General features: G+C 50.2%; 8 protein-coding genes across 8 annotated transcripts; 6 read left to right on the top strand and 2 right to left on the bottom strand.

The window, feature by feature from the left end:
- Nucleotides 1-917: 917 nt before the first annotated feature.
- Nucleotides 918-1,106, top strand: N7446_001577 (uncharacterized protein; the record flags this gene model as incomplete). The annotated part of the gene is made up of 1 exon (XM_058510326.1): nucleotides 918-1,106. The coding sequence occupies one exon, from the start codon at nucleotides 918-920 to the stop codon at nucleotides 1,104-1,106; it is 189 nt and encodes a 62-aa protein (XP_058375862.1).
- A 3,614-nt stretch (nucleotides 1,107-4,720) lies between these two features.
- N7446_001576 (MFS transporter) lies at nucleotides 4,721-6,638 on the top strand (the record flags this gene model as incomplete). Its single annotated transcript, XM_058510325.1, has 3 exons — nucleotides 4,721-4,814; nucleotides 4,923-5,769; nucleotides 5,831-6,638. 3 exons carry the CDS (start codon nucleotides 4,721-4,723, stop codon nucleotides 6,636-6,638), a joined length of 1,749 nt encoding a protein of 582 aa, XP_058375861.1.
- A 924-nt stretch (nucleotides 6,639-7,562) lies between these two features.
- On the top strand, nucleotides 7,563-11,252 carry N7446_001575 (Zn(II)2Cys6 transcription factor). Its single transcript, XM_058510324.1, has 3 exons — nucleotides 7,563-10,038; nucleotides 10,092-10,144; nucleotides 10,206-11,252. The coding sequence occupies exons 1-3, from the start codon at nucleotides 7,884-7,886 to the stop codon at nucleotides 11,073-11,075; spliced, it is 3,078 nt and encodes a 1,025-aa protein (XP_058375860.1). The 5' UTR covers nucleotides 7,563-7,883; the 3' UTR covers nucleotides 11,076-11,252.
- Nucleotides 11,253-11,954: 702 nt separating this feature from the next.
- N7446_001574 (uncharacterized protein) lies at nucleotides 11,955-14,917 on the top strand (the record flags this gene model as incomplete). Its single annotated transcript, XM_058510323.1, has 4 exons — nucleotides 11,955-12,051; nucleotides 12,113-13,210; nucleotides 13,345-13,432; nucleotides 13,489-14,917. 4 exons carry the CDS (start codon nucleotides 11,955-11,957, stop codon nucleotides 14,915-14,917), a joined length of 2,712 nt encoding a protein of 903 aa, XP_058375859.1.
- A 1,988-nt stretch (nucleotides 14,918-16,905) lies between these two features.
- Nucleotides 16,906-17,368, top strand: N7446_001573 (uncharacterized protein; the record flags this gene model as incomplete). Its single annotated transcript, XM_058510322.1, has 4 exons — nucleotides 16,906-16,989; nucleotides 17,044-17,117; nucleotides 17,168-17,212; nucleotides 17,263-17,368. The coding sequence occupies 4 exons, from the start codon at nucleotides 16,906-16,908 to the stop codon at nucleotides 17,366-17,368; spliced, it is 309 nt and encodes a 102-aa protein (XP_058375858.1).
- Nucleotides 17,369-17,712: 344 nt separating this feature from the next.
- N7446_001572 (NAD(P)-dependent alcohol dehydrogenase) lies at nucleotides 17,713-18,992 on the bottom strand (the record flags this gene model as incomplete). Its single annotated transcript, XM_058510321.1, has 3 exons — nucleotides 17,713-17,916; nucleotides 17,966-18,594; nucleotides 18,656-18,992. 3 exons carry the CDS (start codon nucleotides 18,990-18,992, stop codon nucleotides 17,713-17,715), a joined length of 1,170 nt encoding a protein of 389 aa, XP_058375857.1.
- Nucleotides 18,993-19,561: 569 nt separating this feature from the next.
- N7446_001571 (transketolase family protein) lies at nucleotides 19,562-21,847 on the top strand (the record flags this gene model as incomplete). Its single annotated transcript, XM_058510320.1, has 4 exons — nucleotides 19,562-19,707; nucleotides 19,760-19,869; nucleotides 19,920-20,917; nucleotides 20,975-21,847. The coding sequence occupies 4 exons, from the start codon at nucleotides 19,562-19,564 to the stop codon at nucleotides 21,845-21,847; spliced, it is 2,127 nt and encodes a 708-aa protein (XP_058375856.1).
- Nucleotides 21,848-22,376: 529 nt separating this feature from the next.
- On the bottom strand, nucleotides 22,377-23,686 carry N7446_001570 (RTA1 domain-containing protein; the record flags this gene model as incomplete). The annotated part of the gene is made up of 3 exons (XM_058510319.1): nucleotides 22,377-23,209; nucleotides 23,274-23,409; nucleotides 23,465-23,686. 3 exons carry the CDS (start codon nucleotides 23,684-23,686, stop codon nucleotides 22,377-22,379), a joined length of 1,191 nt encoding a protein of 396 aa, XP_058375855.1.
- Nucleotides 23,687-24,729: the final 1,043 nt, after the last annotated feature.

Raw genomic sequence — 24,729 nt, 5'->3', positions numbered from 1 at the left:
CTCCCCGAAAATAAAAAAAAGTGATACATCACAACAGAATTTTCTTCCCGTCAACCATTGCGGCACAGGCCCAAAAAGTCTAGCCTGAGAGCTCAGCCCCTTTCGCAATTTGGCCCGATATCCCCTAATTTGGAATTGGGGACAGACAGATCCTATAAGCCAGGAACATATCTCCGTACTTACTTTTCTTTTTGGCTTTGCGAAGTAGCCGCGACGCCACACTTCCAACCATTTGGATTCATGCGATGTGAGAGCCCGACAATGTGGTGTGGCAGCTGTCCTGCGTCGATCATGGAGCCTTGTGTATGGTACGAGACCCGTTAGCGTTATCTCAAAAGGGAGATTGGTGATAGAGTGCTCTGGACAAACGCCAGACACGGCCCATGCCGCGTGTCATCGTGTATCGCCGACCTAGATTGTACCGCTATGGGTGATCTATAGAGTGGCTGAACCCGATATTTGTTGTGGCGGTCATCGTGATAGTGGGGAAGATGGACGATCTGGGTGATGGGTCTGCATGTGCGATAGATGCCACTGAGGCGGCGTCAATGTAAGTCGACCCGTCCCTTGCTATACTGTTCTCAATTGGGAAGTGTTAAGATGTATGATCCCGGGGTGATGCAATATTGTGCTCACTGCGGAATGAAGGAAAGATCAAGGGCAGCGCAAGGAATGTGATGAAGGGGATTCGCTTCTCGCTCTCGCCCTGGAATTGAGCGTAACATAGAAAACCTGCTTTGACACCATGATGATGCCATGATGCTGTACTGTAGGGCTCGGGTGGACTTCGGAAAACCAGATGCCCAATAGTTAACAATATTCCTGCAGATGAGTTATCCCGAGTACGAAGTCAACTCGCCAGGCTGTAAGTTCTACGTTATGAGTTCACTTGTAAAAAAACTTCACCGTCTTTTGCGATGTTCTTGGGCAACAATAACCGCGGAGGTCTAATTATCGATATGGGCTACATACGCAACACCGGTCCAAATCGCAACGGGGCATCGAAAATCCTCGACGATCGAGGTCGGACAGCCTACCGACGATGCAGACGCAAATGGCGGGACTGCGAGAACAATGCCCATGTCGAGGACTTGCAGGGGTTGTAGTATACGGGATGCCAAGAACCAGTGATGTGAGTGCTTGAGACGCGATATCAGAGCCTCTGCAGCAGCAGACAATGCAAATAATGCAGCCAAGAGACACACCGCTTCATATCAACCATTCTACCAGGCTATTGATGCAGGCGGGACACTTCATCTTTGTTTATCACTCCCGATTGCCCAATCTGGCGAAAATCGGAAGCAGGGATCTGATTCCCCACCAGACATGGATGATTCGGTTGGCTGCAGTAAATGAAGCCCGCTCACATGATCTATAGATTGGCATAGATGAGACTACGGATCAACCCCGGCTTTGTTCGTTGGGTCGCAATCTTCCCACCCCTCCGAACAGTCCGAATGGATATCAAGGTCGACACGAATGTCGCTGACGGAACTACGGCAGCACACAGTCGCGTGATGCATGCCATGCGGAGATGACGGGCTTTCCAAGGTCGTGGACAACAGGCGGTCACCGCTGCATCCGAGTGCACCACGTCAGGCCTTTGGGCGACGACAGTGTCCATGCGAAACCTTGGACAACTTTGACGGTTGTCATGATCATTCTGGCCAATCGTCCCCCTAGTTGGGATGCAAAGTGCACTGCGATCGATGCATGAAATGCATAGAAGAATTTGTCAACGCACCCTGCTTGTCAGACCGGAGCTTGTGTTGGCCCATTGTCACGGTTACCCTCGACTGGAGGTGAGATAGTCCACGAAAACAAATCGCCGTGTTGTTTGCTTGGCCAAAGCAACATTACGATCCGGTTGTATGTAGGACTGACCGTTTGGAAGAATCGAGGGACTGCAGGTTGCAGAAGCCTTTGGTTCAGTTCACAATGGCTTGCTCACACCGTTCCTTGAGTTTCCTTGTTGAGCATACCCTGAGAGGCTCAAGCCGATCAGTAGTATGACGTTTCTGATTTGTTTCCCGATCCCTACTACTGTCTCACCGGCTTTTCAGTTGCCCCTCCATCGCGTGGCTCCAAACACACTTCTGTCGTACATTGCACATCAAAAACGGAGTAAACTACCTGTTGTATTGTTACAGGGGTTACCAATAATAGGTTCCACTTGTGGCACCCAGCCCCTTGGGTCCCCTTCTGCTGGGTCGGGACTTTACCGACTTTTGGATATATGGAATTTACTTGCCTTACAACCCGATTTGCACAACTAGAATGTTGGCCGATCGGGGTGGCGGGATGGCGGGATATAATCCGGTGAGATTTCGCCACATTAGCTGTTCTGTATGTGCTGGGATTGTGTGAAGGGCGGGAAAGGGGCCATTGTTTACTCCGTCATGATCGACTCTCCAACGGCCAATAGACGAGGCTCGGAAGTGTCGGTGAATTTATGACAAGTTCAGCTGATTCTTTGGTGTCTTCGAGAAGCCCCGAAACTGATAATCTAATTACCGGTACCAGTCATGGTGTAACTTTTTGTGGTGACAGGACGATCATCGGATCCTTCATTAGTGTCCGTCAGACCAAGGTTTCAATAGCTCTTTCTTCAACACGGGTTCAAGTGGTCCCAATGGGACGGGAACCGAGCTATACGTCCCACGCTTGAATTTTGGGTTCTGGGAAGTTTGAACTGAGTTATCCCTTTTCCCCCTGCGCCACTAGGAGAGAGAAGGAGAAAGTAGGCATTATCCGACCCACTGCACTGGATTTTAAGTGACATCTTTTTTGCATTCAATGAAAATTACCAACCGGGGAACACGGAACCCGAATGAATGGATAGACTAGGGAGGTTTTCAACGGTTTCGGCCTTTGTATGTGTACTTCTATCATCTAACAAAAATACCTCGGGACAATGAGCGGGATGGCTCTCAATACTTCGCACCAGGGTTTCCCCTTCCTAGATTGTACACCGCATCTTGTTTCCAGAACGTTTAGGAACCTTCGGATCGCACTTAACGCGAAACGCGGCTTAATATTGTCTCTAGTTGACAAGAGCTCCAATTTTCTAGATCCAATCAATGAGTTCATCCGACGACGTTCAGCTGTAACGATTTTATGGGGGAGTGCCGATCCTTGGTGAGTTCATTTCTCTTCCTGACCATCTGGAAAAGAGCGGAGACCGGCTAGCTTTTCCTTGATTTTCCGCTGTGTGGAGAGTATGACGATGTTAAATTAGTCCAGGTCTGGGTTGACAAAGAAAATCACATTTTCAGTTTTCAAAGAATCAAATAAAAATATTTAATTGCTCCAGTCCCTCGATCTTTGTCTAAGTTCATACTAGCACTAGGTCTCGGGGAGGCGCAGAGTGAGAAGGATGCTAGATCTATCATCTCACTAACTCGCACTAAAACCACCCCACTGGTAGAACAGAAAAATTCAGCGTAAGCCGATCAGCCCGCCACAGCGTTCGAAGACACTAAATGTAGGCCTAATGCTGTTCCCCGGGGCCCGGGGCTCAGGGCCGTGGGTCTCTAGAGACAACTAAACAGGATTTGGTATGTATCAGCCTTTACCCTTTTTGCTGGATCTGGGGGATGGATCTGTCGAATCAAAGGAGGTGGGTAGAGTGTACTGAAACTTTGACTTTAATTATTTCCACTGTGCTAGTGTTACAATCCAAAATGATCTGATCTGATCCCTATCAATCATATGTCCTTTTCCCTTTTTTTTTGCCTTTTTTTTCTTTCTCTACCGGAACCCTCACTGGTTCCCCCCGTGGAAAGGAATTAAATAATTAAATCTTTGTACCTCACTTCGATTCCTCGTTTACCCATTGGTTCCACCCCCTTTCCTTACCTCCGGGGTGCTTCTTCCGTTTCCCCCTCTGAACGGAACATGTCAGGTTTCTACATCCCCGATCCACCCATAATAAAAAGGGTTTTATTTATTAAATAAAATTCAAATAATAAATCTAAATAAAATAAAAAACGAGACCCACTTCGTTCGTCTTTATCCTGATCCAATGTTTGCTGCCATCTGCATCCTGTACAGCTGTAACCGAAATGTCTAGTTGTGATGCTGAACGGTTGACGTTTTAGTTCTTTGGCGCCTGATCAATCTATAGACCTGTCCACTGTCAACATCTTATAATAGCTTCCCCTTCCCCCTCCAGATTTTCCCTTCCTTTCTTTGGAATGACTCTCTCTCCCTTCTTACACCTCATTGATTTGCTTTAAACTCTACCTATCCCCCTTTGCCGCTCCCATTGGGATTCTTTATAGATCCCTTTCCCATTCTTGAACCCTGTCCCAGCAAAGCCCGACTTTCGAAATTATTGTGTCGATCGTGTTATATTTGTCAATCGATATAAACTCTCCGCCAAAAGATTGTGTCAAACATCCCTTGCAGGTGTCTCATAGTCTGTTGGGACCCTACGTTATCGGATACCGATTGAATTTCAAACCGCAGGGGCAGCAATGCTGAAGCCCTAAAAGCAAACTCGATCTCCTTGCTCCGAACCAGCTATTGCATTCTCTCCCTTCCTACCCTGAAGATTAACTCCGGGGAAATTGAGACGAAACACAAAAGCACCCTTTCTGGTACTTTTTCCACTCCCTTCCGGCACATTCAATCTACCAATCTTGAACGCGGAAGTGGGGTGTATCTACGCCTCTTGAAAGTTCCTTTTCTCAGCACATTTCGACTTCGCATCTTCACAATGTTTCAGCTACCAGCTTGTCTACAGGGCCGGCGATCCCGCAATGGCTCTGACGATATGTCTACCTTTCCAATCCGGCAATTGTTCGTGTTAGGTAAGTGTGGTACTTTTGCGCATCGCGAAGTATGAACAGCAACTTATATTGGCGATGCGCCGCAACCTCTATAAAATAGAGAGCTCGATTGCTGACGCCGTGATACAGCCCTCGTCCGGATCTGCGAACCAATTGCTTTCATGTCCATTTTCCCATACGTGTATCACATGGTCGAATCATTCCATGTGACGGATAACGACCGCCAAATCGCACTCTACGCCGGCATGATCACATCCTCGTTCACTTTTGCTGAATTCTCCGCGGGTATGTTCTGGGGCCGTATGAGTGACCGGATTGGCCGTAAGCCAGTGCTCATCATGGGCCTGGTGGGCACGGCCATTAGCATGGTGGTCTTCGGATTTGCGCCCAACCTGGCCACGGCGATGATTGCGCGCGCCTTGGGCGGCTTGTTGAATGGCAATATCGGAGTGCTTCAGACGACGGTTGCGGAGATCGTGACGAAGAAAGAGCACCAACCCCGAGCTTATTCGATCATGCCCTTTGTGTGGTGTTTGGGGTCGATCATTGGACCGGCTATGGGCGGCGCTTTGGCCCAACCTTGCGACAACTATCCGGCCCTGTTCGCCCGCAGTACGCTGTGGGACAAATTCCCGTTCCTGCTGCCCAACCTGGTGTGCATTACAGTGCTTGTGTGTGGTATTGTGGTCGGTTTCCTGTTTTTGGAGGAGACTCACCCGGAGAAGAAGCACCGACGTGATCCTGGTCTCGAGCTTGGTCACTGGTTGGTCAACTTTTGCTGGGGCTCGCGCGTGCAGCTTCCTGAGGATTCCGAAGAGAAGTACTTCGCATATGAAGCGGAGTATGAGAACGCTGCATCGCCTTGCCTTGATGCCTCGGATGCGGAGAGTGACTTGGAGGGACAGAAGAACCCTGCCCCCAAAGCCTTTACCCGACAGGTCATTCTCGCGATCGTTGCTTACGGCATCCTTGCGTAGTGAGTTGGCCATCCGATCAATCCGATCTATCCAATCTATTCCATACTGACCTTCGTGTAGCCACAGCGTATCGTTCGATCAGCTGATGCCAGTTTTCCTGAGCACTCCCAAGTCCAATGACGACGTGGTCCTACCCCTCAAGTTTACCGGAGGGCTTGGTATGGCCACGAAGACCATTGGTTTCATGCTTGCCGTGCAAGGCGTGTACTCAATGATCGCCCAACTGTGGCTGTTCCCTTTCGTGGTCAAGCACTTTGGTACTCTACGTACATTCCGCTTCGTGCTGCTTGCCTGGCCCCCTCTCTACCTGGCCGTGCCCTATCTTGTTCTCCTTCCGGCTAAGCTCCAAATTCTCGCTGTCTATGTGTCTCTGATCAGCAAGATTACTTTCCATGTCATCGCCTTCCCCGCTACTGCCATTCTCCTCGCCAATGCCGCCCCGTCCTCGAAAGTGTTGGGCTCCATCAACGGAGCTGCCGCATCGACTGCCAGTCTCAGCCGTGCCTTTGGTCCGACCATCACCGGTCTTCTCCACTCCAGAGGCCTTGAGAGCGGTTACTCCGTGCTGGCCTGGTGGGCTTGCGGTTTGGTCTGCGTCATCGGTGCCGTTCAAAGCTTCTGGATGGAGGAGTCCTCTGAGCCTGAGCGGTTCAAGTCCTGCCAGCCTGAGACCAGTGAGGCAGAGATGAAGCGTGAAGCCATCCCTGACTTTGATGCCCAGGAGTTTGACTCTGACGCAGAGGAGGAGCAACGCTTGCTCTCCTTGCGCTCCAGCGTCGACCACGACTTCGACATCTCGCAACTTAACCTCAACACCGACAACTTCCTTAAGCCTGAACCCGCTGTCACCCATGATAACCATGTCTAGAGCTGAACCTCAATTTTCAGTTCCTTTTCCTTTTCTCTTCCTTCTGGCAAGGCATCTACATTTCAGCGCTTAGGAGCACACGGATTTCCATTTTCATCTTTTCACTTCTCATGATACCTCATTTCGCCACCTTTTTTTTTCTTCTTTTTCTTCTTTTCTTTTCGTTCTCATGACTTTCTCTGAGACCAGGAAACGGCGCAATTATAGATGGTTGCATATGCATATGCACAAGCATAAAATTTGGGTCTACATTCTATCTCTTCCTTTTCTTCCGTCATCTTGTCATCTTGGAGCATCGCCCGGTTATATTTATCATGATACTCATGTGCATCTGGGAGGCTATTTCTGATTTCTGTTCGAGTTTCTCATGCATGTGTCTTTGTTAGAGCGTATTGTTACGGACTTGCTCAATATTAACGGTCGTCATCTTCTCTATCATCTTCTCTACTCTCTGTAATTGTCTTAGTCTCCATCCCAGTGTCGGAGGATTTCTTCCACAAACGTAGTCCTTAGCATGGTTTCACTTTACAAGCCAAGCCATGCTTACCCTACGGCATCCAGACAATTATGCAGGCATTTCTCTGATCATGGCCCCGTCATATAACCCTGGCTGCTGCCTACTGGCTATATAGCCCAGCTTATACCTCGGCACCTGTATGTCTTCCCCAGACACCTGTCTGACAGCGGGGAGTGGGGATACTCCACGCTAACGGATGTCGCCTACACCTGGACAGATGAGACTACCTGTATATACTACACCATATGTCAGATCATAGCCCAAAGCCACGATGCAGGTCGCTATCGCCTTCCCGATCGGCTCCAAGAGTCTGGGGAACCGAACCGAGTCCCATCGCCAGTGGCTTCCCGAGGGCAACTTGACATCTCCACCCTATCTCCGACTTTGACCTCTCTCCATCTTCGAGAGTGGCTCATCAACAGAATCGATCTGCAGTATTGCAGTGTTGCAGAAAAGAAGTTATCGCCACTCCCGGGGGATAATCTAAGTCCGTGTCGCGGCACTTGCGCGGAGTGCGGGTCAATTTCCCAGGATTCGATTCGAGAGGAAATTGCAACTACCGAACAACTCTTGCAAGTCTACATTGCACACCACACAACTCATACGCTCATTTGGTCTTATCATGACTGTTGATTCAGTCCGGGGAGATAATTCGTTCCCGACCGCAGTCTCCGCAGAACTCCGCCATCGAGAGATGATCGCGACTCTGCGGCTCTCACTGTGCCACAATGCCTAACGCGCCCTCGCCGCCCTCGCCGATCTCTTCAGGCAAGAAGAGATCGCATCCTTCAGATACTGCGCCGAATCCCGACGCGACAAATTCCGCCTCCAACCCCTCCGCCCCGACAGTGCCCTCTACCTCCCCCGCGGCCCCCTCCTCGGCCTCGTCCTCGTTCCGCAATGTCTCCGCCTGCAACCGTTGTCGCCTGCGCAAGAACCGTTGTGATCAGCGTCTCCCGCGCTGCCAGTCCTGCGAGAAGGCCGGTGTGCGCTGTGTCGGATACGACCCCATTACGAAGCGGGAGATCCCCCGCAGTTACGTCTATTTTTTGGAGACGCGGGTAGCACATCTCGAAAAACAGTTGGCGGATAATAATATTGATTTTAAGAAAGTCGTTGCTTTCGACGAAGAGGAGGCTATCAAAGTGGAGGCTGATGGGGACTCGGCGCAAGCTCAGTTCGGTTCCGATGGTCAGGCTGGGAAGGGGTCTGCCGTGGAGAAAACGCGGAAGAATACATCGAAAGACGACGGTGATGGCTGGGATCAGAGAGATGGGGATATGAACCACGATACGGAGGGCGACCCTCGGAATGAGGATAATTGGCGCCTGCATAATTTGGTCTCGAATATCGGCATGGTCTCTGTTCAGGGAACCTCTGATCCCCGATATCTCGGATCGACATCCGGTATCTCGTTCGCTCGTGTTGTCTTCGCAGCAGTCAGGAGCTCCCTCCCGGGCAACATGCCAGAGCGTGCGCCGCTACGCACAAGTGACAGGCTGCCTCAAAGCGCTGCTGCTGGTACGGGAGGAAGCATGCGCGATTCATTCTTCGGGCTGCAGACGAGACCCATGATGAAACGCGCAGATTTTCCTGACCGCGAGTTGGCCGAACGGCTGGTTAATCTTTACTTTGAACATGCCAATCCCCAAATGCCGATTCTCCACCGTGGGGATTTCATGGAGCTGTTGGACCGCACATACCAGCTGGAAGAGAAGAACCGCTCACCGCGCGCACAGTATGTGCTCAATATTGTGTTCGCTATTGGCGCTGGAATCATTTTCGACGATAAACCTCAAAGTTCGGACGATGAGAACCGCGCGAATCGGAACAGAGCTTCATCTACATCCAAACGACAGAGACTCTCGAGTCATCAGTATCAGCCAGAGGAATACCATGCTTCGGCGATTGTTCACCTGGAATCGTTCCTTGGGTCGTCTTCTAGCGAGGGCTTTGGTGGATTGGAAGAGCTGCAGGCAGTGCTCCTTCTAGCCAGTTTCGCCCTCCTGCGACCAGTTGCACCGGGTCTTTGGTATATCGTCGGCGTTGCTATGCGCTTAGCTGTAGACCTTGGACTGCATTATGAGGATGGGACGGGGATTGATTCCGCAACAAAAGACGGAAATCGGGCCCAGTCACGCATTGATCCTCGTGAACGAGGACGACGAGAATGGGTGCGCGACCTGCGCCGCCGCCTGTGGTGGTGTGTATACAGTTTCGACCGTCTTGTCGCCACCTGTGTCGGACGGCCATTCGGCATCAGTGATCAGGCTATCAGCACAGATTTGCCGTCTATGATGGACGATAAGTATATCACCAAATCTGGTCTGCTGACTCCACCGGACGGAGCGCCGACATATAAGCATGTCGCATTCCACTACTTCAAACTCCGTCTTCTTCAATCCGAAATTCATGATGTCCTTCAATACCAACAAGCGCGTGCTGTGCGGAGAAGGGCCTCCAGCGCAGCCATCCTCCCCCACGCCGAACTCACTTCGCCTTTCTTGCAAGGCTTTGATTCTTTCCGCTCGTGGCGCCATGATGTACACCGTCGATTGGTGGAGTGGCAAGAAACCGCCCCAACTCGTCCAGATACTGGCGTCAGGTTCTCCATTGAGTTGCTTGAACTGAATTATTGGCAAGCCATCATCTTGCTGTACCAGCAGAGCTTGACCGTACCTGCTGAGTTGGCCGGGGAGCTTATCCCTGCGGATGATGTCTCCAGTCCGTCCTTTTCCAATCCGGATGAAGGCGATGACGAGGATCATGTCTATCTTAATGTGGCCGAAGCTGGACAGAAGGTCATTCGCATTTATCGCCAACTGCATAGAGTGCGCTTGGTGAACTATACGTATCTTGCTACGCATCATATTTTCATGGCCGGTATGGGTTTAAATTTGCCCTCTTTTATCGGATTCTTACTGAACTCGCACTAGGAATCTCGTTTTTATATGCTATCTGGCATTCGCCTTTGGTTCGAAGCCGACTGGTATGTGCTATGTGCCCCTGGTTTCTGTTTTTCGTCAGAATATTAACGCTTCACTTGCCAGACTCTCGACGAGGTAGACTTCACTGTCCTCGCCGCAACCTCTGTTCTAGGTGACTTGATGCATAAATGCCCACCCGCCGAGGCCTGTCGGGACGCGTTTGAGCGGATGAGCAAAGCCACCGTCCAGATGTGTCTATCGACAACTGGCTTCGGATCACAAGTCGACATGAGCCGCATTCATGCATCAAATGCCCGTAACAACTTATACACCGGCCGGAATCGCCAGCAGATGGACCCGCGACACCGGGCAGGACAGGGTCAACCCCGGCGAGCTACACAAGCACGCTCCTTCCGTCCAGTTCCAAAGTTCGACATGAACTTGGCCGATCTCTTCAACGATAACAACCCGTTAGCAGACCGCTCTCGACCAGAGAATAGACCCGGAGGTCCTTCGTATACCCAACAAGAATCTACTGGCCGCAACTTCGCAGCAGAGAGATCATATGGACCTCGTAATCCGTCTATGGATTACTATCCAAAGTACGAAACCCCGCCATCTCCACAGCCGCACCCGCAATTCTACTACTCGACCTCGCCGCAGCAAAATGACTCGCCGGGTAGTGTTCCAAATGGCTTGCCGCATGTAGAGCCAGAAGCGCAAGCGCAACAAGGACTCAGTCTGGATTTCTTGGACTTTGGATCGGGTGACGCCGAAAGCCAGGGGAATATGGAGGGCGAGGCCAACCCTGAATACAATGCCATGTCTGTACCATCCCTGGGCCATAATCTCGGCCAGAATGTTGGGATTGATTTGGGCTTTGGGATGGCTATGGACTTCCAGCATGACTGGAGTGAAAATCCGAACTATGATCTCTTGGAGGGTTATTTCTTTGGTGGATCGGGGGCTGGCCCTTCAGGAGGGGATGCTTAGATTTCTATTATTTCTTTCCTCAGGTATTTCATTTCTCAGTTACTACTTTATTCTGTCAGTTTGGTTTGGTTTGTTCTATTTTACCCATCTCGTGTACTGCTTTCCCATACTGCTATTTCAAGAGGAACGGTGAAAAGGATTGGTTTCGCAAGGGTTGTGTATATTTTTTTTTTGGGACTTCTCCCTTTATACCATATACACATACATATATATATATATATATATACCAAAATCTGCAAGGCATGAACTGATTGGCAAGGTGGAAGTTGTATACATGTAGCGGATGCCTTGGGCAGCAAAAACAAACACTCCCGCCTTTTTTTCAACCCGCCAACACACCAACCTTGAATGCCTCAGTAGATCTCGCTTCCCGTTGGTTGTGATCTACGCTTGGGCCTAACTGCCTAATCTCATCAGCTGCCCACTTCGCCCTTCTATTCCACTTCTCTTCTCCCCACTTCCCCCGGTTTCATTTAGAGAGATGTTCATTCGTCGCGAACACAACCGATCCCCGACCTTCTCTTACCAAGCCGAGATCTGATTAGCGCCGAGACGCTGCGGCCAACCGAGACCCCGAGTGTACACCAAGAGGCTCTGCTCTGCCCTTCTTTCGATCTGGAACGGACTCGTCTGCAACCTTTTGCGACGGAATCTGCCTTGCGCAGGCCGCGGAACATACCCTTTGTTTCCCTTCTGCCTGTCTAGACCTGTTTCGAAGGATCTGCCTTCGTGCAACGTTCTCGACCATACTCGTGGGTTGAGCTGAGTTTGTGAACTGGACATGCGTGGGACCGCAGATCGTTTGCTCGAACACCGACTATGCTCCTTGAGCCCGATACAGCCCCATAAACTCGCCGGAATCCCAGGATCAAGCTCAAGATGGTAAAATCCGACGTACGAAGGGATTACTATGCGGACCTCGGGCTACAGCCCAGCGCAGAGGCGGAAGACGTGAAGAAGCAATTCAGAAAGCTAGGTGAGCCCATGAATAAGTTGCGTGAATCGTTATGGAACCATTCAGCTAACCAGAATGAAAGCGCTCAAGTACCATCCAGACCGGAACCCAGGACGAGAAGCCGAATTCAACGCGAAATTCCAAGCCATCCAAGCTGCAAACGAGATCCTCAGTGACCCTCAGCAACGGCTAAAATACGACACCGATCGTTTGCGCGCCGGCTACGGCAAGTTCTACGGACCCCCGAAGGCCAATACTCAACGCAAAACACAACCGTCTGCATGGGCTCGCCAAACGCCCACTTCTTCGGCCCCTCCTCCCCCAGACTGGGCACACCCAAAACAGCAGACTGGACCATCAGCCGGTGCTCGGCGATACGCGTCACATGCACGTGCCGGTCAGCAACAATGGCAGAAACAGCAGGATGATGGGCAAACAAGGGCTGATGCTTTCCGGGGCTTTTCGAATATGAGAGGTTCTCATGGATGGCAAGGATTTGACCCCGCTACGGGTCGTGCTGCTGGTGCAGCTCCGGGACCTGGAGCACAGCGTCACCCATTTGGCAATTCCCGGCCGAAATCCGCGTTTGAGACCTTCCAGAAGGCATATGCCAAGACAGACGCTCCCAAGAAGAAGCAAGGCTTTGCGCCAGGAGCCGCTGGAGGAGATGAACCTATGGCCCGCAACACTTCTGCCTATAGCAGTAGCAGTCGAGCTGAACGACCAAGCAGCCAATACTTTGAGTCTGCTGTGCCGCCCACTGCAAAGAAACCAGCTGCTCCTGAACCGCCTCAGCATCCTTTCACTCCTGAGTTTGAACGGACTAGTCGGGGCTATTCTCAGACTGGAAAGGGTGAGAGGACTTTCGTTTCAAGTACTCCACTGGGACGATCAGAGAGCGTGCGTACACCTTCGGGGTCGTACCACACAAGTGCACGTCAACCGTCGACACCTACGTCTGGTCGATCTGGGAGACACCGGAGTGCTAGCCCCAAGCCCACCACAACCCCCAATAACTATGACTCCACCAGTGCGAGTGAGTCGGAAGACGACGCTGACGACAGTGAATATGTGCCCCGGTCAAATGGACCCAAACCCAAAGCAGTACCCAAGAGCCGCCTCCGAGCGCACCAAAAACTTGCTGATATGTACCGGCAGGAGCGACCAGGCCCCGGAACTGGTGAGGATCCCTTTTTCTTTATAATTCAACGAAGTCTCGCTTTCGACGAGGATGAAATTAGGACAGCTCGAATGCCGCGATAAGGAGATCTACACCTATGGATATCGATATGCTGACTTGAATTACCGCAAAAGGACACACCTCGGATAGCGCAGCTTTCCCCAAGGGATCGAACCGGACAGATCAGCAATACAAACCTTCGGGTTCTCCCTTTACCGCCAAGTATGTTATGTCCTACTCTGCTTCATGTTACTTTCTCTGATATATTGGACGTATAGGAATGACCCGTCAACGCATACGGAGCGTCCTCAGTCTACTGCCTTTGGGCGTAGCAACACAAATGACCTGCACAAGAAGTTCTCCGCCGAAGACTGGCGAGAGCATTTGGGCCAGTTTGATTTATTCGGTTCGGCTTCGGCAAGCAAGGAATCACTGCCAAGGTCACCAAATTCGCAGAGTCGGGGACGTACGAATAACCGACGGGGTACGACACAGACATCAACTGGGTCACCTCTGCCAAATCCTTTTGGTCCTACGCCTTTCCATCAACCATCACAACAGCAGCAGCAACAACCTACTCCCTTTGCACAGGCAAAGTTCTCCGCGGACTCGTGGGCTGAGCAGCTACGAAATCTGTCGTGGGCCCCAGATGCCGAGAAAGCCCGGCAAACAAACCACCCTCAGTCTCGGAGCCCTAAAAAACAACCCAGAGCCACCAAGTTGCGCAGTACTCCACAACCAGCGAATGTGGCAACTGAGGCAGATGAGGCTAAAGAAACGATCAATGACGAGGGTTCTACCCAGCCGAATGGCACAGCAACACCAGATGTTGAAGCAATGGATCTAGACTATGACCTCCCCATTCCGTCAGGTGTTCCACCTGTACCAGCAAAGGTGCCCGTAGACGGATCAAGTGGTCCGGGCTCTGCTAGTGCAAGTTATCCAGATCTGGCTGCTCAGGCAGCGCCAGATGCACCTCCGGTCAAGAAGACCAAAACTCCCCCAAGAGCAGAGGGCTCCGCAGCAAATGCAGACGCCCGTGCCCCTCTCTTCAACCTCGACAATCTCCGCAACACCGTCCCCTTCTCTAGTACAGCCGGCGGAGGCATCGAGAACCTGGAAGACGTCCACGCAACGCTCCCCTTCGAGTCACAAGCGAAGCAGCAAAACTCCAACAAACGCGATATCCGACCTCGAGAACTCCAACTCCCAAACCCACCCAAACGACCCTGGGCCCCCAAGCCCGCACCCCTCACCCTAACCTCCACGCAACCCGTTCTTTTGCGCGACAAATGGAACTGGTACGTCTCCGCAATGGGCACATACATGCACGAGTGGAACGCCTTCAACCGCCGCATGCTCAAGCACTTCAACGCGCGACAAGAAGCGAACGAAACAGGCCTGGCTCCAGGCTGGATCAGTGCAGTCGGCGACTCTTCACGTCTGAGCATCAACGACGCAGATGATGACATTGACAGCAATGGTACCAGTGGCAAGACCAAAATCCGCGAAGATGCCGATGATGCTCTCGACGAGTTCCTTGTTCCTGGTTCCTCGAAGGGCGGCTTTAGTGCGTATCTTCGTGGCGTCGAGGAGGATATTCAGGTGCGTAAGCATTGGGATGTTGCTTGTGAGATGCATCGCGAGTGTATACTTGATCTGGGTCGGTTGAGGGAGTGGATTCGGAATGGGGGGAAGGTTGTTTAGGTTATCGATCCTCCTTTGTTGGATTGATAATTGATGCTGCTCGGATGTACGATGAATGGGAAAAGACGAAGAAAAGAAGACGGCAGCTGGCATGTGGCTGGTTATTTGGTTTGGCGTTTGCATGGTTGGGCTTGACTCTGCAGTGACTGATTCACATTCAGTATTCGGGGAGTTTGCTCTGGTTTGATCTGGTCTAGCGTCTGCACTGTACTGCTTTTCTGCTGTTGTCTTTTTTTCCACTTCCATTTTATTCTTCTTATTTTTCTTTTGTTCGCGATGCATGACCGGCTTGGTGTTTTTGTGAATACCCGGGATTTTTACCACATCTCCATAGATTTATCTGATTCCATCAGGTTCTTTCAGTCTTCGATTTGTTTGGTTCTTGTAGTGTCAGGGCATGATATATCTAGCATCACCTTTCTCGTTTCTTACTTGTTGAGATTATAACCAGCAATGCAACCTCTACTTTACAAACATTGCCTTGATCTTGCGACTCTCTAACATTCGGCTTTTCCTTATTCGTTATCCCGTCAACTGATAAATAGGGGTTGTGAAACATACTGTACATGTTGACCATACTTAACAAATAACGCTTGAAACAAGTGGCCCCTTAAGCTCCTTTCAATCAGTAATAAAAGGGACGTGTTTTATATAAACATCGTAGCAAGGTATAAGTTAAGGTTTTAGTACTTTGTAAAGAAATCAAGCTAATGTGCCAAACCAAACCACCGCAGAATGGAGCACTAAAGTGACCAGTGTCCATCCCTTCTTTACAGTATGAAGTTGTACAGCTTACATGCACGAGCTCTGAAACCTGTCATCATACTTGGGGAAAATGGTGGGCATGTTGTCCATCACAAACGAGCTACGTGCCCTATGCCAACAATACGCAATGCATTATTGACGACACAGGGGGAAGCTCAGCAGCGATGTCTAAATTCAGCGTTGAGTCTATGGTGAACAGAAAGGTTTTTGCTGCGAGCCCCAGCTGATTGACAAAACCATATGACTCCTATGGCTGTGCGGATAGCAGAGATGTCTATGTTGGATATCAAAATAGAACTATGGGGAGTTGAAACAGATGAGAACCTCTTCAGGTATACTCCCATTTTACTTGGCGTTTTCGCTATTAGTTCAATTCGACAATAGGAATCAAATTGATTGACGCGATCACAAGACTCGACCATTTTGCCGTCTCCTCAGGACTTTCAGTGTACCTACGGATAAAGACGCCAATACGACGACTGCCGCCTCGGGATTTCAAGCTCATTCGCAAATGGAGATGTGATTGCGTGAGGTGTGGTCGGTGGTGTCTGCCGTCTACTTATCATCGTGGGACACATGTTTTATATCCCGCCGCCGGTATCTGTCAAGAGCATCATCCAGCAAGCCACAAGGAGCTTTCGCGGATCCCACCTATTCTGGTACTGAAAAAAGATCGAGACATGAACTAGCAAGTTAGTGAAAACGATCATAGGTTGGCGAATTACACAATCCTCCTTTCCGCAATGAACTTCCGGTCAATGCACCTCAACGGGCCGAGTAAAAAGAAGCACTTCGGGGTTTGCTTAAGGCATGATGATACACTATGAGATAACTTAGTTACGATGTTTAGTCTTGTATTTTTCCCTCTTATACTATAATAATACACTTGCTGTAATAAATGACACCTAACTTACATGTAATCCTACGACATCCTATTCAGGAGGTCCAACCTGGACCGACTGCAGCCAACCTGCAGCCCAATCAATAGTCAATCGCATACCGATCACAATCCCAGGGTGATCACTCCTAGAAAGGGCGCCCGTGTAATGATGTTTGTGGTGGCCCCTGGCACTCACAGGGACTGACGCAAGGGATAAAAAAGACAGATGGCATCTCCTTGCATAAACAGTCATTTCGCCTGTGTCTTCAAAGTGGTTGAGATTATCAACAATCTCTCTTTTCTATCTAGTACCACGAGATCTTGGACTATCAACTGTGCCATCATGTACGGCCTGAAACAACTATCGCTTCTGAGCTTGATGCTTCTCTCAGTATCGGCCGCGAAAAAAGATCCCCAAAGAACACTTGTATGAGTCTTCGCCTCCGGACACTGGATGTTTATTGTTAACACAGTCGCGCAGGTTGGCATTGAGACAGCGGAGAGGAGCCGCGGTGTTGACGTACCACTGAATGAATGCCATGAGCTCGAGGAAGAGTAAGCCGAACTACCAACCATACGCAGACCAAGGCTAACGAATTATACAGAGATGTTCTCACCATTTCCCTGAAAAGGCCTTGCCGCCTCTTCACGTAAGTCCGTGGTCTCGAACAAAGGGGAAAAAATGTTAACAAGATAACAGTGGCCCCCTGTGCACTGGTCACAACACGTTCCTCAGCCCCGGCGCGCACTCTTCCGAGGAACCGATCCCCGTTATTGAGTCCATCTTCTGCCAGACATCATTTTAGGGGCATAACGGGGATTGTGGAGAATCATCGCTTTCTATAGTTCTCACCTGGTTTGAACTGGCTTGTATTATCATTGATCCTTTTTTCTATTGCTAAATCTCCAACGTGACTTCTCATATCAGTCCGGGAATCACTTATTACCACGTGAAATGAAACACTTCATTACTTTGGAAAAAAATCATCGCCACCAGCTACCACTACTCGTCATCTCACTATGACACCACCGTAACTCAAACCCACCTATCGGAAGCAACGTATTTCCTATCGATTACATACGAGTATGGATGAGCATACATTCGTCAATCTTGCATTTCTATCATTCAAATGTGTTATAATGCGGATATCTATAGCGAGGCCTCCTCCTCGTCCACAATCAAAACCTTGATACTACCGTTGCTAGTATCAGCGCAAAGATGCAAAGCATCCTGCGCCTTTTCAAGAGGGAAGACATGGGAGACAAGCATCTTCAAGTCCAAAATACCACCACTCAGACAGGCAATGGCCGGAGGCCATGTATCACGGTAGCGGTTAATGAAGCGAAGATCAATCTATCAAAGTCAACAAGAGCACAATTCACACGGGAATTAGAAAACTCACCTCGGCAAGGGACAAATGCATAAATGGCAGGTTATTCATAATAGCCTTGCCCACACCTATAACCATAACAGTCCCTCCTCGGCGTGCAGTATACGCAGCAGTACACACACTGCTCTCGACACCCGTACATTCAAGCACAGTCTCCGGCGCAACATACTCCCGAGACCCAAAGAGCGCGCGAATAGCCTGCGCATTTCCCTGCGCATCTTTCGTGCGATCAACCTGGTAAGTAATACAAGAAGGAACAAACTCCTTAGCAAAAGCCAACCGAGCAGGTTCGAGGTCGGTGACAACAATGGGATGAGCTCCCGAGGCGCGCGCAGCAACCAACGCAATTAACCCGATAGGACCAGCTCCGCAGACCACCACGCCCCGACCAAGTGACAGACCGGCTGATGTGATTCCGTTCATGACGACAGACAAGGGCTCGAGGAGAGCGCCTTCGGCGAAAGTCACGTTGTCGGGTAGCTTATGCAGCCATTTCGCTGGGTGGTTCTTATACCGCTGCATCGTGCCTTCGTATGGGTAAACGCCGGCAAACTGGACGTCTTCGCACAGGTTGTACCGTCCGTCGTCGCAGAGGAAGCAGTGTTCACATGGAACGCCAGGTTCGACAGCCACTCTGTCGCCTATTCGAAGTATATTAGCGCGAGCGTTCCCACGCGCAATATTGCCATTGGATATACATACCAGGCTTTAAGTGGGTGACGCCCTCGCCGCATTGCAGTACAATTCCTGAGGCTTCATGGCCAATGATGCAGTCGCCTTCGAACACTAACGAGCCAATACGCCCAGTCTTCCAGAAATGAATATCTGAACCGCAAATTCCGGTCGCTTTGATGTGAACTAGGGCCTCGCCTGCCCTGGGGGCGTAGATGGGTGCTTCGACTGCTTTCAGCTTGTGATCGGCTGTTACTTGCAGTGAGGGATTTGGGTGTGAGGCCTTGATGGCGACGCGATCGCTCACTTGTGACTTTGTTGGTGCTGCCACCAAGTTGTTCTGATCGACGAGTACTGAGGGAGCCATTTTTATTGACAAAAGTTACAGAAAGAGGAAGGGCTGCTCTTAAGTGTTAATGGCCACTTGATTCAGTAGGTTGTGGCTCGATATACCCGTTCTGTTTTGTGGGTCCCCCCGTTTTGTGGAGTTGGCGACAGTCGGGGGTCGCGGGGGATCGGGAATTTAGTGAAGTGCTTACATAGTAGAGGGAACTTCGGGGTAGGGGAATCATGCAGCTCTTACACTGGACATTTCACTTATATTGAAGGTAGCCATCTATAGGTATAGGTAGGTATACTTCGGTATCACGAAACCCTAAGTCGCCGGACCCTCATAATATTGAAAAGTAGCGTCTAAACACCAGGTCGCGACAGTTAAAATCTCGATAATCAAAATGACGCATTCGCAACTGGTCTGATTCATCCCGAAATCTCAAAGACAACTCCGATGCGTTGAGGGGCGAAAGATGTCCTGTTGGGCGGGGCTGACTATAACCCGATTAGGAAATATTAAGCATCACCGCGTGCATTATTTGAAGAAGCTCCCCTGCAGCTTTGGATTTCAAAGATTCGCATTGCACATTCGCTCTATACATCATGACTGTCGAAATCCAGAATGGCATCAACCACAAGTCGGCCTTGCCTTTGGTGCAGAAGCTATCCAAGGACCATGACTTGGTGCTCAAGACATTCCGGTTGCTGATTGCCGACCTTTGCCAGCAGTTTAATGGCGGACATCCTGGGTATGACTCTCGGAATTGATCATAATCATTTGTAAAACTAATGCGACTCTAGTGGTGCCATTGGTATGGCGGCGATCGGTGTTTCGCTGTGGAAGTATGTGATGCACTACGCACCCCATACTCCGGGCTTCTTTAATCGTGATCGCTTCGTCTTATCCAACGGTGAGCTTGAACAATGCGGACTCGGGTGAAATAAACTCACACAAGTATAGGACACACTTGCCTCTTCCAGTACTCCTTCCTCCACCTTACCGGCTACAAGGCCATGACCTTCGATCAGCTCAAGTCCTATCACTCAGACCGCGTAGATGCGTTATGCCCCGGACACCCAGAGATCGAACACGAGGGGATCGAAGTCACAACTGGACCCCTTGGCCAAGGTATCGCAAACGCCGTCGGACTCGCTATGGCAACCAAGAACCTCGCGGCAACCTACAACCGGCCCGGGTTCGACGTGGTGAACAACCACACCTGGTGTATGATCGGTGATGCCTGTTTGCAGGAGGGTGTTGGTCTCGAAGCTATCTCTTTGGCCGGACACTTCCGCCTGAACAACCTCACCGTCATCTATGATAACAACCAGATCACATGCGATGGTTCTGTCGACCTCACCAACACTGAGGATGTGAACGCGAAAATGCGCGCTTGCGGGTGGAACGTCATTGATGTCACTGACGGATGTTTCGATATCGAGGGTATTGTTAGTGCGCTTGAGCAGGCTCGTGCATCTACCGATAAGCCCACTTTCATCAATGTCAAGACTGTTATCGGCCTGCACAGCAGCGTCGCTGGTACTGCTACCGCTCACGGTGCTGCCTTCGGTGCCAAGAGCATTGTCGATATGAAGACTGCGTATGGCTTCGACCCGGAGGAGCACTTTGTCATTGGTGACACTGTGCGCCGGTTCTTCCAAGGCCTGCCCGAGCGTGGAGAGCAATGGGTCCAGGAATGGGACCAGCTGGTAAAAGACTACTCTGCTCAGTATCCCGAACTTGGAGCTGAGTTCCAGTCTCGTGTTCGTGGCGAGCTTCCTGCGAACTGGCAGGAGAAGATCCCAGCCAGCTTCCCAGACAAGCCCACTGCTACTCGTGCTGCGTCCGGTCTGGTTTTCAACCCTATCGCTAAAGATGTGAATTCTTTCATGGTCGGCACTGCAGATCTCTCGCCATCAGTGAACATGATCTGGCCTGGCAAGGTCGACTTCCAGCATGTAAGTGTGGAAGCTGATATTGCTATACCGAGACTCTTACTTACGACATATCTATAGCCCGACCTCCGTACGAACTGCGGCATCAACGGCAACTATACCGGCCGCTATATCCACTATGGTGTGCGCGAGCATGCCATGGCCGCCGTCTCAAACGGTCTGGCAGCATACTCCCCCAACACCATCATCCCAGTAACCTCCACCTTCTTCATGTTCTACCTATACGCCGCCCCGGCAGTGCGCATGGGCGCCCTCCAACACCTCCAGATCATCCACGTCGCCACACACGACTCAATCGGCATGGGCGAAGACGGACCAACCCACCAGCCAATCGAGCTAGCCAACCTCTACCGCGCCATGCCAAACCTGCTCTATATCCGCCCCGGTGACAGCGAAGAAACAGCCGGCGCATGGCTCGCCGCCATCGGAGCTAAGAATACCCCCAGTATTATCTCTACCTCCCGTCAGACTCTACCTCAGCTCTCCCAAACCCGCCGCGACGGCGTCGCCCTTGGCGCATATGTCCTGTCAGAGGACGAGTCAGCTTCGGTCACTCTCATCGGTGTCGGCGCCGAGCTTTCCTTCGCATTGGAAGTTGCCGAGCAACTCAAGGCACAGAAGGGTATCACAGCCCGTGTTATCAGCTTCCCTTGTCAGCGCCTGTTTGAGAAGCAGTCTCTCCAGTACAAGCGTGATACCCTGCGCCGACACCGCAGTATCCCCGCTGTCGTTATTGAGCCCTATGCTCCTAACGGATGGGAGCGGTATGCAGATGCGGGCATCCATATCACACGCTTCGGTCACAGTTTGCCGGGTAAGGCTGCGTACAAGTTCTTTGGGTATGAGATTGAGACGATGACTACTAAGGTTGCAGGTTATCTGGAGCAGATTAAGGCTGATGAGCTGCTTCGGGGTGAGTTTGTTGAGCTTTGATTTTGTGATCGTTTCATGTTTGGTGTCTTTGGTAATAGCTATAGATTGGGCTGGGTATGAGCATGCTGGCTTGTTATGTTCGAGCTGGATACGTATATATATTTTGCATATTCTTGTACATCTCTGTTTAAAATTGATGTTTTTGAGAACTTTTATTTATCTTCAGATCTAATGCGTTGCGTATGAGAGCTAAGTTACTTTGCAGACTAGGCAGTATGTAGACAGTGGTTTTTCTTTCATGCTAAGGAGCACTTGGCTCATATTTGTCCATCATGCACCCACTTGCGACCTTACATGAAGCCTTGGCATTGACTAAGAAAATACGGCGAATGGACCTCGGAAAAATGCACGAGGGTGGGGAGAGTGCAGAACTCCTTCATTTGGCAACGCCTCGCGGTGTGCGCTTCAGATTACTCGATTGGGAAGAGAGTGTCGTTTTGTGGCCTGAACTCTCAGGCATAAAATATACCCAAATTGCCATTTAACCATCTAAGCGCACCCATCTATGCTAACCACTCATCATATCCCATCAGACATTGTAGAATCGCCCCGAACCAGCGTTCTCCGGCACATGAGCCCGTTCATCTAGTGGCTCATTGAATTGCTCGTTTTCCGACTCGATCGGCGAACGAGCATTCTGCTTCAGCCTCTTCTTCTCCATCTTCTTCTCCATTTTAATTGCCTTTTTCTGTGCCTTCAGCTCTTTCTTCTCCGCTCGACTTTTCTTCGGGAAGCTCGAGTCCGGCCCCTGAAGAATGCGACCGGGGTGAAATATGTTCAAGGCTATCAATCCGAACAACATGGGCACGGCATCAAACACGTATTCATACTCCTCATGCGTGAGGACCGGGTTTTTGGTCGATGTTCCCTGGGCATACTGTCCAATGCGAAAGATGATTCGAATATGCAAAAGAAAGTGAAAGTTAGAATTCGGTCTGATACATAGAGACAAAGTTCCCAGTACGCTTACAGTGATCATCCCCAGCGCAAAATAAACCGAATAGAACAACCACCGCCAGGAAAACGGACCTTGCTGAAGCTTCTCCAAACCGAGCACCCCATCTCTCTCCATACGAAGTATGATTCCATGTAATTGGATCGTTAACCCCAAAAAGCAAAGGATGAAGAATTCCTGCATGCCAATGCCGCCCATGTAGATGTGCAAACCTAGCAGGACGGTTTTTGTTTCTGTGTCGGTATTGGTTGTTAGTGAGGCACCTGCCAGCTGGACTAGGAAGGCGATTATGTCCAGGGTGACGAATATTATGCCGTAGCGTTGGGCGGAGATGCCTGCTAGCTTGCGTTGGGGGAGGTAGAAGTAAATCATGCGGCCGAGGGTCATGTATATGAAGGCGTTGATCCCTAGGGCGGGCTATGTTAGAATATATAGAGTGATGGGTGATTGGGACCGGGGTATAGTTCTCACAGATCGGTGCTAGTAGGAAGAAGATGGTGAAAATGGTAGCATAGTTTTCATTGTTCTGGTGCCGTGTTTGAAGGGCTCGAAAGATAAACGCTACTAGCTCCCAGGCTGAACCCATGCTTATTACCCAGGCGTATGGCTTACAGGAAAGTCAGCTATCGTCCCGGTGATGTTTTGACGGGACTCGAGTGAACCTTTTTGTAGATGAATGCTTGGACGGTGTGCATGATGGTAGTCAGCCCATATAGGACACAGAATAAGATGGCGGCCGCGAAAGATGGAATATAGTAGAGAAGGGCATCGCAAGACTCTGGTGGAAGGTATCCATCTTTTCCAGGAGCAACGCTAATACAGGTTGCAGATGCTATGGAGGTGGCAGTAGCCGACGCTGGCAAGGTAGTCGCGGTCGGGGCCATGATCGAATAGCTCTGAAGAGTGAGTTGAGGATGTTCCTTCTTTAGAGGCCATTCTGCGCTGGATTTATATATCCCCAACTCGATGATTCGATTCTATTTTTGCGAATCGTATACTTCACAATTTCTGAAGTACTACCGACCAATCAAACTGACGGCGATCTCAAGTCCATGCATAGGGTGAGATGGAATCAAATCCAGCCAAGATTGGGGGCCAAGAGTGAACGAGCTGATTGATTGAATTCAACCAACTGATGTCTTCTATAATAGTTAAAAAAGCAGCCTAGTTTTTCCGAAGATCTTATTGGTCCGTTCGTTTAGTGAGGCCATAGGCTCGGGATGTTTATAATCTGACATCTTACTTCGCCCGTTAGGCATCGTTATTTGGTAGACCACTTAGAAGAACTTTTCACCTGTTTTCTCCGAGGCTGAATTCAGCGCAGTTCAAAGAACCCCAAACATGAATTTGATCCGATGACCTTCCCTATAAAATACCCCGCGACCGTCTAAACTTCATATGGACTTTCCCCGCTCACCGAGTCAACCCGACTTCGGCCACGAGGGTTGTGATCTGATGACATATAAAATGGATCGCTTAGCCCCGAGGGTGGTATTCAGACGAATTTCAAAAGGAAGTTCAGCAGTCATCGGACCAGATCATCTCTTGGAAATCATGATCACAGTATAGATATTCCTTGACAGCGCTTCATGCCAGCGATATACTAACCAAGAAGCATACAAAGTCATGCGGGGAAATGTTTTCGGTTGCAACAGATAAGTTAGGGGACCCGGATTATGACGTATTGTCTGAAACTACTGAACTGTATGTCGGTGAATTTTTGTGATGTGAAGTACCTCGAAAGTCCGAAGGGCAAAACCTGGTTCAGCCAAGAGGATTAAATGGACCCTGGCCTGAGCCAATGCTGGTCTTACCCACTCACCGTACAAGCTGCATCAAGCAAACCTTGGAAGGCGTAGAAATTTTCATGAATCTAAGACGGCTAATGCTGCAAATCAAGCACGGAACACGGGGTGTTTTCGACCAC

Source organism: Penicillium canescens, assembly GCF_028828765.1.
Source record: "Penicillium canescens strain IBT 15451 chromosome Unknown utg000002l_segment0_segment0, whole genome shotgun sequence".
Taxonomy (NCBI): domain Eukaryota; kingdom Fungi; phylum Ascomycota; class Eurotiomycetes; order Eurotiales; family Aspergillaceae; genus Penicillium; species Penicillium canescens.
Note: the sequence above shows the minus strand (reverse complement) of the source record. Positions and strands in the feature narration are given on the sequence as shown.

Coding starts and splice junctions, on each gene's coding strand:
- N7446_001575 (XM_058510324.1), top strand. CDS start 7,884: ATGCCTAACGCGCCCTCGCCGCCCTCGCCGATCTCTTCAGGCAAGAAG. Junction 10,039..10,091: donor GCATCATATTTTCATGGCCG/GTATGGGTTTAA, acceptor AACTCGCACTAG/GAATCTCGTTTTTATATGCT. Junction 10,145..10,205: donor CTTTGGTTCGAAGCCGACTG/GTATGTGCTATG, acceptor TTCACTTGCCAG/ACTCTCGACGAGGTAGACTT.